Source organism: Hippopotamus amphibius, chromosome 4 (assembly GCF_030028045.1).
Source record: "Hippopotamus amphibius kiboko isolate mHipAmp2 chromosome 4, mHipAmp2.hap2, whole genome shotgun sequence".
Taxonomy (NCBI): domain Eukaryota; kingdom Metazoa; phylum Chordata; class Mammalia; order Artiodactyla; family Hippopotamidae; genus Hippopotamus; species Hippopotamus amphibius.
In genome coordinates, this window is record NC_080189.1 from 85,151,528 (window position 1) to 85,167,303 (window position 15,776).

Consider the following 15,776-nt stretch of genomic DNA (forward strand, 5'->3'; position numbering starts at 1 on the left):
ACATGTGGACTTCTTAGTTGTGGCACGTGGGCTCCTTTAGTTGCAGCATGTGTGCTCCTTACTTGTGGCATGCGAACTCTTAGTTGCAGCATGCATGTGGGATCTAATTCCCTGACCAGGGGTAGAACCCGGGCCTCCTGCATTGGGAGCACAGAGTCTTATCCACTGCGCCACCAGGGGAGTCCCCTGTAGCTTATTTTATACCTTATAGGTTGTACCTCTTAGTCCCCTACCCCTATCTTGCATGCCTCCCCCCCGCCCCACTGGTAACCATTAGTTTGTTCTCTGTATCTGTAAGTCTGCGCTTTTTTGTTATGTTCACTAGTTACATTTTTTAGATTCCACATATAAGTGATGTCATATAGTATTTGTCTTTGATTTATTACACTTAGCATATAGATTTTTCACTTCTGTTAATTCAAAACATATGTAAACACTGTCTTTGCTGCAGACCCTATTTAGTTGGGAAATTAATTTGTAACTGTAATCATTCTAATAACCTTCAAAGAGTAATAGTAATGACAAGGAATATTGCAGTCTGGGGAGTTCAGAACTTCTTTCCTCAAGCATCCAAAGAAAATGCTTCAAGAAAATATTGATAGTTTGCGAGTTTAGTTACAAATTAGAGAAATCCTTTGTAGTCTTGTGGAGATTTCTATGTACTGACTTGGAAAAGTTTCAAGGTATATTATTAGGCTAGAAAAAGAAGGTGAAAATAGTACATTTAGTAGTCCCACCTATAAATAAAATAGATATATGTTTGTTTTATGGATTTTTTGTTTCCTTTTCCTTTTTTAAATGGAAGGCCACAAGAAAGTGTTAGTGTATGACTCAGGAATTGGACTAAAGATGTGCAGGGAGAACGTTTGTTTGTCAATTTATACTTTCCAGTCAGCTCTGTTTCACTTTTTACCATATGCAAGTTTTAAACAGAAGAAACAATTTAATTAGTAGCCAGAGGGATTGGTCACACTCAGTGGGGCTGATGAGGCAGGTACAGGTGGCTTAAAAGCCAACAGAAGTCTGGTTGCTGAAGCATTTTTAGTTGCAGACTTTGGTTATATCACCGTGAAGTGGCACCTTCAGCCCAGGGTCTCTAGTTCAAAGCACTCTGCCTTTTTTGCTCTTATGTACACATTCCTGAATACTGGAAGACGAGAGACTGACTAAATGCTCTGGCTTCCCTAGAATTCCTGTGAACCACACTAATATCCTTGAAACTATAACCTCAGCTCTAGATCTTGCCAGGCCTTGCAGGGTATAGTGAGGGCTTTGGCCTTCACACTGAGTGAGAGGGAAGACCTTTAATGGTTGAACACTGAAGGCAGAAATCTAACTCAAAAGGAAGGATTGAAAATGCTAGAAGGAATAGTAAGCACAAACAATTGGCAAATAAAAAAAGGAAAAGCAGTTGCATAAAATAAGAAATAATAGTGACTAATTTGGGACATGTAAACAAAAAAACCCTAGAATACAAGTCCACATTAAAGTTTACAACGAGGAAGGGAAAATGGATTTGAAGGCTTTCTAAAATGCTAGGGACTGTACAGGAGGACTGTAAAGCCATAGGTACTTTGGCTTAAGTAGAGTATGAATTTTAACAATTTAATTATGGCCACTGAGAACAGAAATAGAATGTATAACTTCTAAGTTAACTGATGGGAAAATGGATAAAAAAGAAAAATACAACTTCAGTAAAAAGCTGAAAAGTAAACAGAATAAAAAGAAGCAAAAAAATCATATAAAGAGTTCATAGTAAGCTGGATTCCAAATATATCATTGATCACAGTAAATGTAAATAGACTACTGGCCAGTGACATTTCTCAAGTTGGATAGAATTAATAGCTAAATGTAGCTTTGTGTGATATACCTAGAACATAAAGACACATAAAGAACAAAAGTAAAAGACTGGAGAAAAAATATTTCAGGCAAATAGTAATTAGACCAAGGCTGATATAACTGTATTAACGTCAGGCAAAATAGACTCTAAAGGAAAAAGCATTGCTAGAGATAGGGGAGAGGGGTGTCATAAAATGAGAAAAGGAACAATTTTCTAGGAAGGTATAAGAATTATGATACACCTTACAACGTAGCCTCAGACTAATAAGACATAGTGGGTGGAATTTCCGAAAGAAGTTGACAAATCCACTATGAGAATGGAAAGTTGTGGGGTTAAGGAGGTCAGGCAGACCACCGGAGGATGATAGAATTACTTCCTTCAGACTCCTCAGACAATCATAGTCATTTGTGGCAGACACAAACACAGAATGACATCGCCAGATTTTACAAAAGAATTTCTAACTTTTTAAGTAATCATTTTTCTCAACCTGGTAATTAACCCTTTTTTGTGTGGTTTGACATTATAAACAGTGCTTTTAAGATGAGTATTCAGAGAGAGCCTCATTAGCTTGGAGCTCAAGAATACAATTTTTTACTGTTAAGACTTTAGTTAAATTGAAAGTTATCTTTAGACTATATATAAGGAACTTCTTTGCTATGAAAATTAATAATGCATACAAGATTATAGGTTTAATTACATTAGAATTTATATCTCAAAAACTGAAAGTACTAGTCTATATACAGGTATATAAACTACTAATTATTTTTTAAAATTTTATTGACTAGTTTAGGCCTTAGTGGGATGCTGAGATTTTAGTTTTTCTATATCCCTAAGGGTAGTAAAGTTATTTCTTTTGGAACTTCTGTGGTTTGAAATTCTGTCTGTACTAAATTTAAATTACCTTAAATCAAAGAGCTCTTATTCTCTATACTTTATGTATATGTGAATAGTTTTTCTGTTGATTAATAAATCTTAGTATTTATTATTGGAAAATGGGAAAAGCTCAGTATACCGGACAGTGAACCGTTCTCTCTTCTTCAAAGAATTAAAAATATACAGACTTATGACTGTAAATTCAATTAACAAGGCTAGTGTTTTAGGAGCCAGTGATCCGTCTTGGGTAGGTGGAAATTCCACATGTTGTTCAAAAGCATAAGGTTCTTTGAAGAAAGATAAAGTAGAAGCTCCAAGTGATCCATTCCTAGCAAATTGTGATTAACCTTCCCCACTTGCTATAGTTACCAAATTCCATGTGCCAGGTGGAGTTTTTGACTTAAAGGACAGGAACTTGGGAGAAGATCTAGCAGAGGTTGATGAGAAAAGTAAGTTAATATTGATAAAAGGGACTTCTAACAGTAATACAGGGTGTCTGAACGATACAGCTTTCAATTACAAAGCTATATTTGATTCCTGTGTGCTGATTTTACTCATCTTTCATCTGTAAACAGAATTTGATTTCCAGCTTTTTAGTTATATGTTAATTGTCCAAAAGGGAACTCATCTTAAGTTGTCATCTCTTTGATATCAGATCTGTGTGAAGTTGTAGCCTGATGTCAAGATGTATCATTACTATTGAATCTATTCTGTAGTTGAATGTACCTGGCCTTACTTTTAGCTAAAGAGATACGTAGTAACACCTCTTTTTCTTTTTTTATCAAGTAGTCAAATATTTAACAAATTCAACAGTCTGAAATGTAAATAAGAACCAGGAAAGAACTAGAAACATCCTCTGAACTTCTAGAATTGATGTCACAGTGTCCGAGCACTTAAGTATAAACTTAATTCATGGGAAAGTCTCTCAGCTTGCATGTGGTTAGTCCTCTAGTTTCCTACTTTAAAGCAAGTTAGACCAAGTTGAAGGGAGATAAGATCAAAAACAGGAAACTGACACCTTAAGAATAAAGGAAGGATACTTAAAATCATCAAAATTAAAGGAAAAGGAAACAAAATTTCAAAAGATATAGTAACCTAAAGCTATTTAATAAGTGAAGGGACAAGCTGCGATATATACCCTACAAAGCTCTGATAGAGTTACTTTTAAAACAAAGATGTGTAATAGCACAAAAACACCAACTCACTAGTGAACACATACAAAGGTTAAGTGGAATTTGCCTTCTTAAGGTACACATTTTGTGTGTCTTATTTATGAACACAGAAAAGTGTTGCCATGCAGTGTAGCAAGATTTTTGTGAAAATATTTTCTGATAGTTTTAGCACTAAATAGAGCAGTTTTATTTGTCAGGGCGGTTTAGTTAGGTTGACATACCAGGAAAGTGAAAAATTGCTGTGCACAACTGTGGATTTGTCCTTTGCTATATACATTTGCACAAACATGTCCTATGTCTGAATTTCAAATACAGTTTTTAATGTATTACAAACTATATTTAGTATTAAGGATGTTAGGTAATTTAATTGTGAATGTGTGTGTGTATTTTAATAAGATAATTGGCATGTTATAATAAGCTAAGTGATATTTAATTATAATTCTGTATTCTTTACTCTAAACCAGGTAATCTATGATGAAAGCATTTGATAACTAAATATAAACAAAAATTAGTTATTTTAATCTGTGTCACTGATTAGTAGACCAAGAGATTATCTTTTCCAAAAATCTTCTTTTGGGGAAGTAAACAGTAACCAAAGCAGTTTATTTTCTCATATTATCTTAAATCTTTCAGGGATGGAATTGTTCATCTTTTATTTTTATAATGGATGAAATTATCTTGTATAACAATTTCTAGTGTGTTGTACAAATGAACCGTTTAGATACTTTACGGAGTTCCACAGCGCCTTTACTAATATTCTGGTAACTCCACGTTATGTAATGCTTCATACTATTTTTTAACGTTTTTGCTTTCTTTCCAGTTTTTTTTTGGGGGGAGAGCAAACCGCTACATAGACAATTCTTTTTTTGGGTTTTTTTTATAGTTAACACTATAATGTAAGCATCTCCCATTGTTATTTTTTCCAACATGTGAATTGCCTAATATATACAACTATTCTCTTATTCTTAGACATGTAGGGTTTTCCAGTTTCTTTGTTTTATAAATAACATTATCCTTGTGCATTTTCTTAGGATACGTGTCTAATAGTGGGTTATGAAAGGATACAGCAGTTTGGAGGCTCTTGGAATATATTGCTTATCAATGTCTCTTGACCTAGAAAGCGTTTAGATGAACCATAGAATACACTTAGAATCATTGACCCGTATGCCCAGAAAAACTGATATGACATCACTCAGGGATTACAAATAGATTTCATCTCCTATGTCTAAGAGATTTGTAGTCACTGCCTGGAGCACTGTGTTATGAGACTGTAACAGGGCCACGCTTGATTGCTGATATCTTCCATCTGTGGGAGGGGAAGTGACAATCTGAAAGCTAAATATTTGCCCTTTATATGCTCCATTAAAATAACAACAGTAATAATGCTTTACCTTTTGTGTGTAATATTTTTCAATTTTTTTTTTGCTGTGAACTCTAAAATTGGATAAAAAGCATGTATTAGATCAAAAGAATTTGCTTTAATATAAATTACACATTAAATTTTTAATTTGGTAATTGTAATCCAAATATACTCACCACTTTCAGAAAAATAAGTATAGATATAAGTATAACTGAAGGTTCATCAGAACTTATTTCAGAGTTTTTGTTAAAAGTTCCTGATTTGGGGCTTCCTAGGTGGTGCAGTGGTTAAGAATCTGCCTGCCAATGCAGGGGACACGGGTTCAATCCCTGCTCCAGGAAGATCTCACATGCCGCAGAGCAACTAAGCCCATGTGCCACAATTATTGAGCCTGTGCTTTAGAGCCCATGAGCCACCACTATTGAGCCCATGTGCCACAACTACTGAAGCCCATGCACCTAGAGCCCATGCTCCGCAACAAGAGAAGCCACGGCAATGAGGAGCCCATGCACCACGACGAAGAGTAGTGCCCACTCTCTGCAACTAAAGCCTGTGCAAAGCAACAAAGACCCAACACAGCCAATATAAATAAATAAATAAATAAATAAATAAATAAATAAATAAATAAATTTATTTTTAAAAAACCTGATTTAATATAAAAATGTTTTGACACTTTCACTCAGGAAGCATTGTAAATATACATTTCAGATTGTTCTGTTCTAAACCTATGAAATTCTAATACGTAATTTTTACCGCATTTGTTTTACATATGATCACAAAGGAATACTTAAAAGAATTATGACCAAATTCACTTTTAAAAAGGAGTTATTGTGTACCCTTGACATTTCCTTAGCAGTAATGGAAATTACAGATAAATGGAACACTAATGCTATTTCCATAATATCTGGAAAGTAACTTAACCTTATATAATTCCTAACTAATCCATAATATATTTTCTTGTTCTTTTTAGACATTCTTGTAAGTCACCAACTTTATAATTCCCCAAAAGTAATTTTCAATAGAGTATCTGAATAGAAATTTAAAGCTCTCATCCACTTCATCTCTTGAATTGTCAGTTTTCTTTCACTTGTGTCTCTCAGCCATGATGTTAGGGTGATCTTGGGGTCATTTCATCTACAAATTAAAAATTACATAAAAATATTCTTCGTGTTAACAATATGACTTATCATTGTTTCAAGACTTTCAGTTGTTTCTCACACATTGAATTCACACAAAGTTCCTAGTGAGCAGATATACAGAATCAGAATTTCTGAAAGATATTTTCTTCAGATAGTTAAACTTAAAAAGAAATGTCTTGTCATTTGCACAAAGGAACCATTTTAATTATTAAGGATTCCTCTACCCTTTGGATTCTCTTTCCTTCCATGTGCGTGTACGTATATGTGATTTTTAAAACTCAAATGCTCTTTTGCTTTCGTGACATCTTTCCAGACTGTATTAAATAGTGTAACTTGATGCACCAGTGTGTACATTTCTCACAGTTTAAAATACCGAATCTCTTACTGCTTTTACCTTTCTAGTTCTCTAGTTCCTAATGCTTCACAGCCAAAACTGTTTTTGCGCCTCCATACAATTTTATTCACCTCAGATAAGATGGACTTTGAAAAAGCAACGCTGAGAAACCATTACTCGAGCCCTTCAATCATTCAATAAATACCTAATATGCACCTTCTACTTCAAAATGCCTTGCAGAACGTGTATGTGAATTTGTGAAAAGTCAGTTTTAAGGGGATCAAATGAAGGAAATAGCTTGAAATAACGGAAGTTAAAATGGCTGAAGGTGGGTGAAGACTTCTGAAATAAAGAATGACTACTCTCTACAAGGTGCTCTGTTACCACAACCAAAAAGGAGGCAAAATAATTCAGTCTGTACCTCCAGACAGCTTCATTGGCTTTTGGTTCCGATTCCTCAGTCCTAGTCTATGCCTGTGGTCCCTTGCCAGTACTGAGATAGGTAGAGCTTGGAGGAGTGGATTGTAGGAGAAAGGACTAAGCAAAGGAGAAATAAGAAGAAAATGAGAACAAGAGTTAGAATTGTCTGGAGATAAAAATGGTAATGCCTTACATTGCTAAGGCATTTTACAATTTACAAAGCATACCTTGGTATTGACGATATTATTAGTTTCACGTTACAAATGAAAGAACTGAAGCCACAAGTAGAGAAAAGTCTAGATTCCTAAGTCTAGTGTTCATTTTATTACAGATATTCTAGGAGAATGGGTAAAACAAATGCAGATTAGTTCATGCAATGGAATACCACACAGCAATAGAAAGGAACAAATGTGGGTGAAAACCAATAACATTATGCTGAGTGATAGAAGCTTTACACTCATATACACAAAAACCTTTATATGAAGACTAGATAAAACTAATCAGTGAGATGAAGTCATTGGTAACAAATATAGTGATGTCTACAAATTATTTTGGGATGCATCAAAAATATAAAATGCTTGGAGGTTAACATAAACAAGTGTTATGAAATGTTATAGAATCTAGGTGGTCAGTATATGAGTGTTCACTGTACAAGTCTTTAAGTGTTCATAATAAAATGTTAGAAAATATAAATTGTGCATTACTTTTAGTGGTTTTGAAAATATTAATATGTATGAGCAAAAATAATTTTTTTTTCCCAAGAAGAACACAGCAGGAGGCAGCAGGAGCTGGTAAAAGACTGATTGATATGTGAAGTACTGTCTTTGGAACTCATTAAAAATATCTTTGCATATTGCCTGTGAATGTAGTCCCACGTAAAAGCTGAGACTTATCAAACCAGAAGAGTGGGGTTGAGCGGGATGAAGGGGTGAAGGACCTTCCTGGAGTGATGTGGTTAGTGTCACACAAGTAAAACAATTTACCAAATCTCAATATATTGTACTTCATGTCTGCATTTTATTATATATAAATTTTACCTTAAAAGTAAAAAAAAACCCAAAACTGTAAGTAAATATTGAATTCCAGTTAATTATATGCATGCTTAAGTGTTTAGGGGTGAAGTATACTGTATGTCTAGAAATTATTTTGAAATGAATCAAAAATATAAAATGAGTTGAAGATAAGTGATAGGTATGTAATATAAAACAAATTGTAGATTGTAAATTGTGAAGTCTAGGTTATCAGTAAATGGGAATTCACTATGTAGTTCTTATAACCTGAAGAAGACAAGGGACTAAGTAAGAGTCTAGGGTATTGAAACAATCATCTATATACATATTGAATTAAGAGTTATTATATGAATAAGTAGCAGTGAGCATACCTAGGGCCCAGATCTTGGTCTCTAATACCACATTCCACTGCAAGAAACCAGAACTTCTTGGAAACATGGCAGATTCCAGATAAAAGTATTGTATCAATGTAAATTTATGAAGTCATTGACTGAACCGAGGTTTCATAAGAAACCTTGCTATACTTAGGAAATACACACTGAAATTTTTAGGGACAAAGGGCCATAATGTATGTATGATTCAGAAAAAATAATTATGCATATACATGTGTGTGAAAGAGAAGGAAAGAGACTGTTTAATAAAACAAATAACATGTTAACAATAGGTAAATCTGAGTAAAGCATAAATGGGTCTTCCTTTTTATTTTTGTAACATTTTGTAAGTTTGAAATTATTTTCCCCAAAAAGATTATGACAGGAGTGGTGCTGGGGAGAAACATAGGGTGATCCACTTGGCTAAGGTGTTGGACTGATTCTGTTGTGTTGTCAGGCCAAGATAAGTAGCAGATTAGCTTTATTTTCAATCTTCTAGTGTTATGTTTTCACTTGGATATTTAAGTTTTGTTCCTTGTTTTTGGCACAGCAGTGTTTCATTTTTAGTTCTTTAATATTATCATTGTTTTTCTCCTGTAACTACAGTATTTTCTTCATTGAACTTTGTAGATCTATTTAACTAAGCCGTCTAATCTTAACCTTAGTTTTCACTAGGCTCTCAAGGTATTTATGATAACCTTTGTAGTGTGGGAGATTTTCTTCCTATACTTTTTAAAAAACAACTTAAATAAAATATAATTCACCCATTTAAAGTGTAGAAATCATTGTTTTTTAGTATATGCACAATCAAATTTAAAACATTTCATCACTCCAACAAAAAATCTACCCATGAGCAGTCACTCCCCATTTAACCTTCTTCCAATTATTCATCTACTCTTTGTCTCTGTGGATGTGCTTATCTGGATATTTCATGTAAATGTAATCATTTAGTATGTGGCCTATTGTAAGTGGCTTCTTTTTACTTTCAAGGTACATCCATGTTGTGGCATGTATCAGAACTGCATTCCTTTTTTTTTTTTTCACTGAGGAACATTCCATTGTATGGATATACTACATCTTATTTTTATTTATCCACCTATCAGTTGGTTGACATTTGAGTTTCCATTTTGAGGCTCTTATGCTGTGAAATAATGCTTCTGTGAATAGTTGTATACACATTTTTATTTCTTTTGTGTATGTATCTAAGAGTTGAATTGCTGGGTATATTTTCACTCTGTTTACCTTTGAGGAACTGCCAGACTCTTTTCCAGAGTGTCTACTCCATTTTAAATTCCCACCAACAAGGCACAAGAGAGTTCCAGTTTCTCTACATCCTGGGCAACATTTGTTCTTACCTGTCTTTTTTATTATAGCATCCTAATAGGTGTAAAATGAGCCTTCCTGTACTTTTACACCCTAAAACTATGATCAGTTCTTAGAAATAAAATGATCTCCACCGTTTTCTAGCAGTAAGCCTATCTCTTTATTAAATATGGGATACCTAAAATAAATAAAAATAAGATAACATCAGAAAAATTCTTTTCTTTTCCCAGTTCCTTGTTGGTAAATACTTCAAAATTGTTTGGAGAGAGTCTCAAGAGAAGTAAGATTGAATTTTTCAGAATTGTACAGCTAGAACTCATAACTTTTAAATGCTGTTTTATTGAGATACATGTTTAGCATCTGACCCCCTGAGTCTACTGTAACCATTGATGCCACTGACCATTGCCATGAAGGTCTCCCAAGTGGCTTCAGGAGACTTTTCCCACGCTCACCATAGCACAGAGCCCATCATCTGCTCTCTGCTGGGAGCTCAGAGCTTCTGTTAGTATTAGTTCACCACATTATAGACTAAACTGGGCTATATGGGCTCATCTGAAATCTAACCGTTCCTTTTTAACGTAGTTTCTACAGGAAAAATACAGCTTTTTTTTTCAGCCCACCAACTTACAGATGACCGTTTAGAACACAACCTGATTGTAGTTTGGTAACTGTCTGTCCATGAGGAAAGGCAAAATAAGTTGCAGTTACTTAACCTAATATCAGAAAGCTTTATGTTGACTTAAAGCCATCATCATGGATTATAACTTTAATGAAGGATTATTCTGTTTATTTTAATTGCAGTTTTTTTGTGTTTTTAAATTGTATTTTATTGCCATAAGTAGGAATTGATAAAGTGGGAATTGAATTTAACTTTGAAGATGTATTTGTGTGCATCAAAGGAGAGTAGGAAGAAAAATGGTATTTCTTTCTCTCATATCTTATTTTTCTCACTATAACAAAGGGAAGTTGCTCTTAGTTTCAGCTCTTTCCTGAAAGGCCAGTTTTTCATGTTTGAGATGTGTATCTACATGTATAGTTTCTTGCCTCATGTTTTATTTTCCTGATCAAGTTTAATTGGCCTTTAAATATTAATTGTTATAGAGGATTGGATTAAAACCTGATTAATATGAGAATTGTTTATATGTGGATTTTTTTCTTAAATGGAACTATAATAGTTTTAGATTAATTCAGTAAAAATTCTATGTCCTTTTTCCTAAAACACATGCATTAATACCACTTCTACAGATCATCTAGACACAGTATGATCCTGGGTAACTTTCTTTGTAATCTACCAAAAAATGACTGTAATACCCTTTATTTTTTTTACCACTCATTTCATTAGACTATTGTTATGGCTGTCAAATGTACATAGTATGTAGGTTTATTTTTATTCCTTCCTCCCACCCTCCCTCCTTTTTTCCTTCTCTGCTTTCTTTTTTCGGAGCGCTTATTTCTGAGTTTTGGGGTAGAAAATAAAACTGTTGGCAGAAGGTATTCCCTAGAAATACTCTGTTGATGTTTCAAAATAACAGCACATCCTGGGCTTTTGGGTCACAGTTGCCTCAGGAGTCCACCAGCTATGAAGTGCTGATGAAGGATGTTCTTCCTGTGCAAGACTAATTAGGCTTCCAGGTCCATGGTGTTATGTCTACAGAGGCACCTGGCTATGCCTAAAGTCCAGAGCTTGACCTGAGTATTTCCAGTTAACGTTTTCTTTGTCAGAGGACCATGAACTTCCCCCCAGTTAAATATGAACTGTCATTTTGGTAATTTCTTTTTCTGTTGAATTCTTACAGCTCTCCACACAAGGAGATGCAAGTCAGGTGATTGGACCTCTTACCGAAGGGCAGAGAAGAAATGTGGCAGTAGTGAATTCGCTATATAAGTTGCACCAATCGGTAACAAAGGTAACCTTTATTTTAATTAAGTTCTTTTGACTTAATTTCAAGTTCTTCTTGTCTTGAATTTAGACAATCATGAATTATTTAATTTTTTGTGGAAGAATACAATGAAAATATGATTGTAAAGTAAGCTGAGACATGAACTCTTTCTAAACAGTTTTCCATCCTGGCCTTTATTATTTGTATGACTTTTTGTCTGTACAGTTAGTTTAAAACACATAAACTGTAGATCCTCAAGGTTGTTTGGTATAGTCAAGTTTGTTGAACAGAGGATTTAAAGGTAAATTATATGTGTTTTATACCCATTAAAAAACTTAATTTGACATCATAAGGGTGGTAGTAAATTATAGCAAAGTTAGTGACAATAAGAACCTGTAAGCCGTCTAATATATCACAAAGGTTTTATCTTTGTACAAAAAAAGTGGGGGAAGAGATGCATTAAAAACAGTGAACTCTTATAGTATAATCATTGAAGACTACTTGTGAGTAAAAAATATTTTTTTGCTGTTGTTCTACTAATACCTTTTTAAAAATGACTGAACTGTAACTTGTTTGCCTTCGTGTATTATGTCTAAGATGAACTGTAAACATAATTATTAGGAAAGCAATACTTTCAACCCCATCTTTGACTCTTGAGTCACTTGTGTTTACTCTCTATTAATGATTTTCAAAATATTTGGTAAGTAGAGAGATAGGTAGAAGACCTGAAGAAGCCAAAGGTTAGATGATCTTAAAAACTTGACCTCTAGTATGAGCTTTTATGTGCTACATTGTATTTTAGAATAATTATGTGACAATTTTTCATTTACTTAAATTTTTTAACGTCTTTTTATCAATTAGGGGTTTCCAAAATGTGTATTTTGCACACTAAACAAAATATGTTTTAAATTTATATTTAAACAAAATATATTATTAACAGGTAAATCTCAGAAAAGTAAATAACAAAAATAAATAAAAAAATGATATATTTTCTATTTCCTCTAATTATTACTCTAAAGAACCACAAGCAATGAAGAGTTGTATTTATTTAGCCTGATTTAAATGTCTTTAATTGATACTTTCAGAATTTTCATAATGTTGGTATTGATTTGTAAAAAGGGAAGCATTTGACATTTGACTTGTTAAAAATTACAGTCAGCCTAGAAAAGGTGTTTTTTTAAAAAGAAGTAAGTAAATATGGCTTTAAGCTGATCTTTTCAAGTTAAAACTTTACAATTAAGGAAAGCTAGCTTTTAGAATTCTTAATGTTTCAATTATTTGAAGTAGATATTTGCTTTATACAGGAAAATATTTTTAAACCTATTCTAACCACTAAATATTAATGGATTTTTAAAACATGTATGAGACACTACTCTAAAGTAATGATAATATTCTATATGTGGCTTGTGGAAACAGTTTTATCATGTTGCGATCACAATTAGTATTTATAACAATAAATAAGTTAAGCAAAACTATAACTGGATTTGTTCTAGGTGGTTTCCAGTCAGAGCTCGTTCCCACCAGCAGCTGAGCAAACTATAATTTCAGCCCTAAAGGTAAAAGAATTTAATTTAATCTTTGACTCTATAGATTAGAGTAAGTTTTAGGATTGTTTGGATGAGTGGGAGATGTCACAATTTAAAAATAATCCAGAATCTTCTCCATATGCCAAAAGTAGCATGTTGATAATTATCCTAAAGAGAGAGGCTACATGTGTGTTTATATTTTCTAGAATTTAAAAATAGACCTTGTTGGTGTCTACAGATTGTGTTCCACTTACGATAATTGTATCATAAGCAGGAGAAGCAAGAGTCTTATAAGTATTCACTGTATCTTAGGGCAGTGCAGCCCAGTATTGTCCCTGTAAAGCAGTGGTTCTCCACCAGGGCAGTTTTGTCCCCTATGGGCCATTTAACAATATCAGAAACATTCTTGATTGTCATGACCGGGAGTGGGGTGCTACTAGCATCTAGTGCTAGGGATCCTGTCGAGCATCCTTCAGAGCGCAGGATAGCCTCCCACAGCATGGAATTATCAGGCCCCAAATGTCAGAAATACCAAGGCTGGGAAACTCTACTGCATACCTGTACATCGTGAAACCAGGGAAAATTCCCATTTTTAATATACTAACATAAATATACCCCCTTTCTAATACTCAGGAAGTTTAATTAAAAAAATAATGTTGGCATGAGATTCAGAGGAATATGTAGTTCACAGTAGGTAACTCTTAAAAAAACAAACAAGCAAATAATTCGTTCTTATAGTAGTAGTAGATACCCTTTATTTAGCACCTGCTACTTGCCAGTCACATGCAGTGTGTTGAAATATTATAGCAACTGTTCAAGTTATGTGTTAGTATCCCCATTTTATACAGTCAAGAAATAACAACTTGCTCAAAGTCATATAGATGGTCAGTCTAGACCTCACTGACCCAAGAGAGTCATGATTTCTACACCTTGTCACCATCATCCATTCATTCATTTCCTAAATGTTTATTTAATACTTACTAAGTATGTAAGTAACTAAGGCCATATCGTAAAGCAAAGACTGGAACTCAGCTGCCTGTATACGAATCCCATCTCAGCTATTTAACTAGGTGTATGACCTCAGACAAGTTAATAAGTTTATCTTGCCTTAGTTTCTACATCTATAAAATAGTACAGCATACCTACACAAAGGTAGTAAATGTCAGCTGTTAGACTGAATCTAGATCTCTTGGGTAGAGCTGAGAGAGAGAGAGAGAGAAATGGGGAAAGAGAAAGAGAGAGGGTCTACGAGTAAACGCCAAGGAGAAATATTTAGAGAGTAAAGAGGATACAAAGAAAGAACAATCACTGAGGAAGAAAATTGGGAGAGGACAATGTCACAAATCCTGAAGGAGAAGGGAACTTCCGAGGTCAAGCACTGTCCATGGCTGACATGAATGGGGATTTAATAGGCTGCAAAACTTAAGGACACTAAATTCATATATGAGGTAGGAGGAGACAGTCTGTTTTTCTCCAACATAGAAAAAGTACACTTGGTTGTATTCTCTGAATCCTTTCCTTTTTCCCACTGTGCTTATCTCATTATGATGTATTATTAGAGCTGTCATAATAAAAATAATTGTTTTTAGTAAGAGTTGTCCAATTTATTGATAATCAAAAATTACCATAAAATCAGGCCAATAAGACAAACCAAAAGGTTTGTTTTATTCTTGCTTCTAGGCAGGGAATACATGTAGTCTTTTTTTCAGTATGTAGTTACACATTTGTCTTTATCTTCTAGCTGTAGCTGTCAAACATTTTTTGATCACTATCCAAGATAAATACATTTTACACTGTACTCCATAAATACTATATAAGCATTTATAAATATATACACACACATATAATTATATATAGAGAGAGTATGCATCTATACACGTGGTTAGAGAAAGTCCATTCTGTAGGTTAAGAAAGAGTTGCCTAAACTTTGCCTGATGATAAAAATCTCCTGCACAAGTTAAAAATAGAAATTCTTCAGACACTATAATTCAGTTTTGGGTAGACTCTCTGAATCTGTATTTTTAACTTACAACAAAGGATATTCCTCATATTAGTCACTTTAGGCCAGGGGTTGAGGCCAGTGCAGGGGAAATTGCCCTCATCTTGAGCTGTGGCCCTCTCTCTGAGGTTTGCTCACCAGGTCTGGTATCTTGTGTCGCTGGGCACCAGTTTGCTGAGGCTTCACCAGTTTTGCCTTTGAGAACTGGGTAAGAGAACACCAACAGTCAGTTCAAGGCCCCTCTGCAGTAACCCATCCAATAAGAGACTGAATTTCTTATGTTAACAGACCTCAGTGAAACAGTTTAGCCTTGCTTTTTAATTGAATTTCATTAAAAAATCTTTATGGCATAGTAAGTGAAGAACAAACAGAATCCTCTGACTCAGAGAAAAAAAGAGAATCTTGAATTTTTATAAAATGGTAGGAAACTTACTACACACATTGAATTAGGATGTTACAATGCATAAATGCAACCCAAGAACCAAAAATCTATATGCTTTTATTATTTGATGGAAAAGATATTAAATAT

General features: G+C 34.0%; 1 protein-coding gene across 1 annotated transcript in view; it reads left to right on the forward strand.

Annotated features, from left to right (window-relative positions):
* Positions 1-15,776, forward strand: part of COG5 (component of oligomeric golgi complex 5) — a 266,210-nt gene that overhangs the window by 215,582 nt on the left and 34,852 nt on the right. The window contains exons 15-16 of the mRNA XM_057733615.1: positions 11,639-11,749; positions 13,216-13,278. Coding sequence (XP_057589598.1) covers positions 11,639-11,749; positions 13,216-13,278 — 174 coding nt within the window. The remainder of the gene's footprint in view (positions 1-11,638; positions 11,750-13,215; positions 13,279-15,776) is intronic.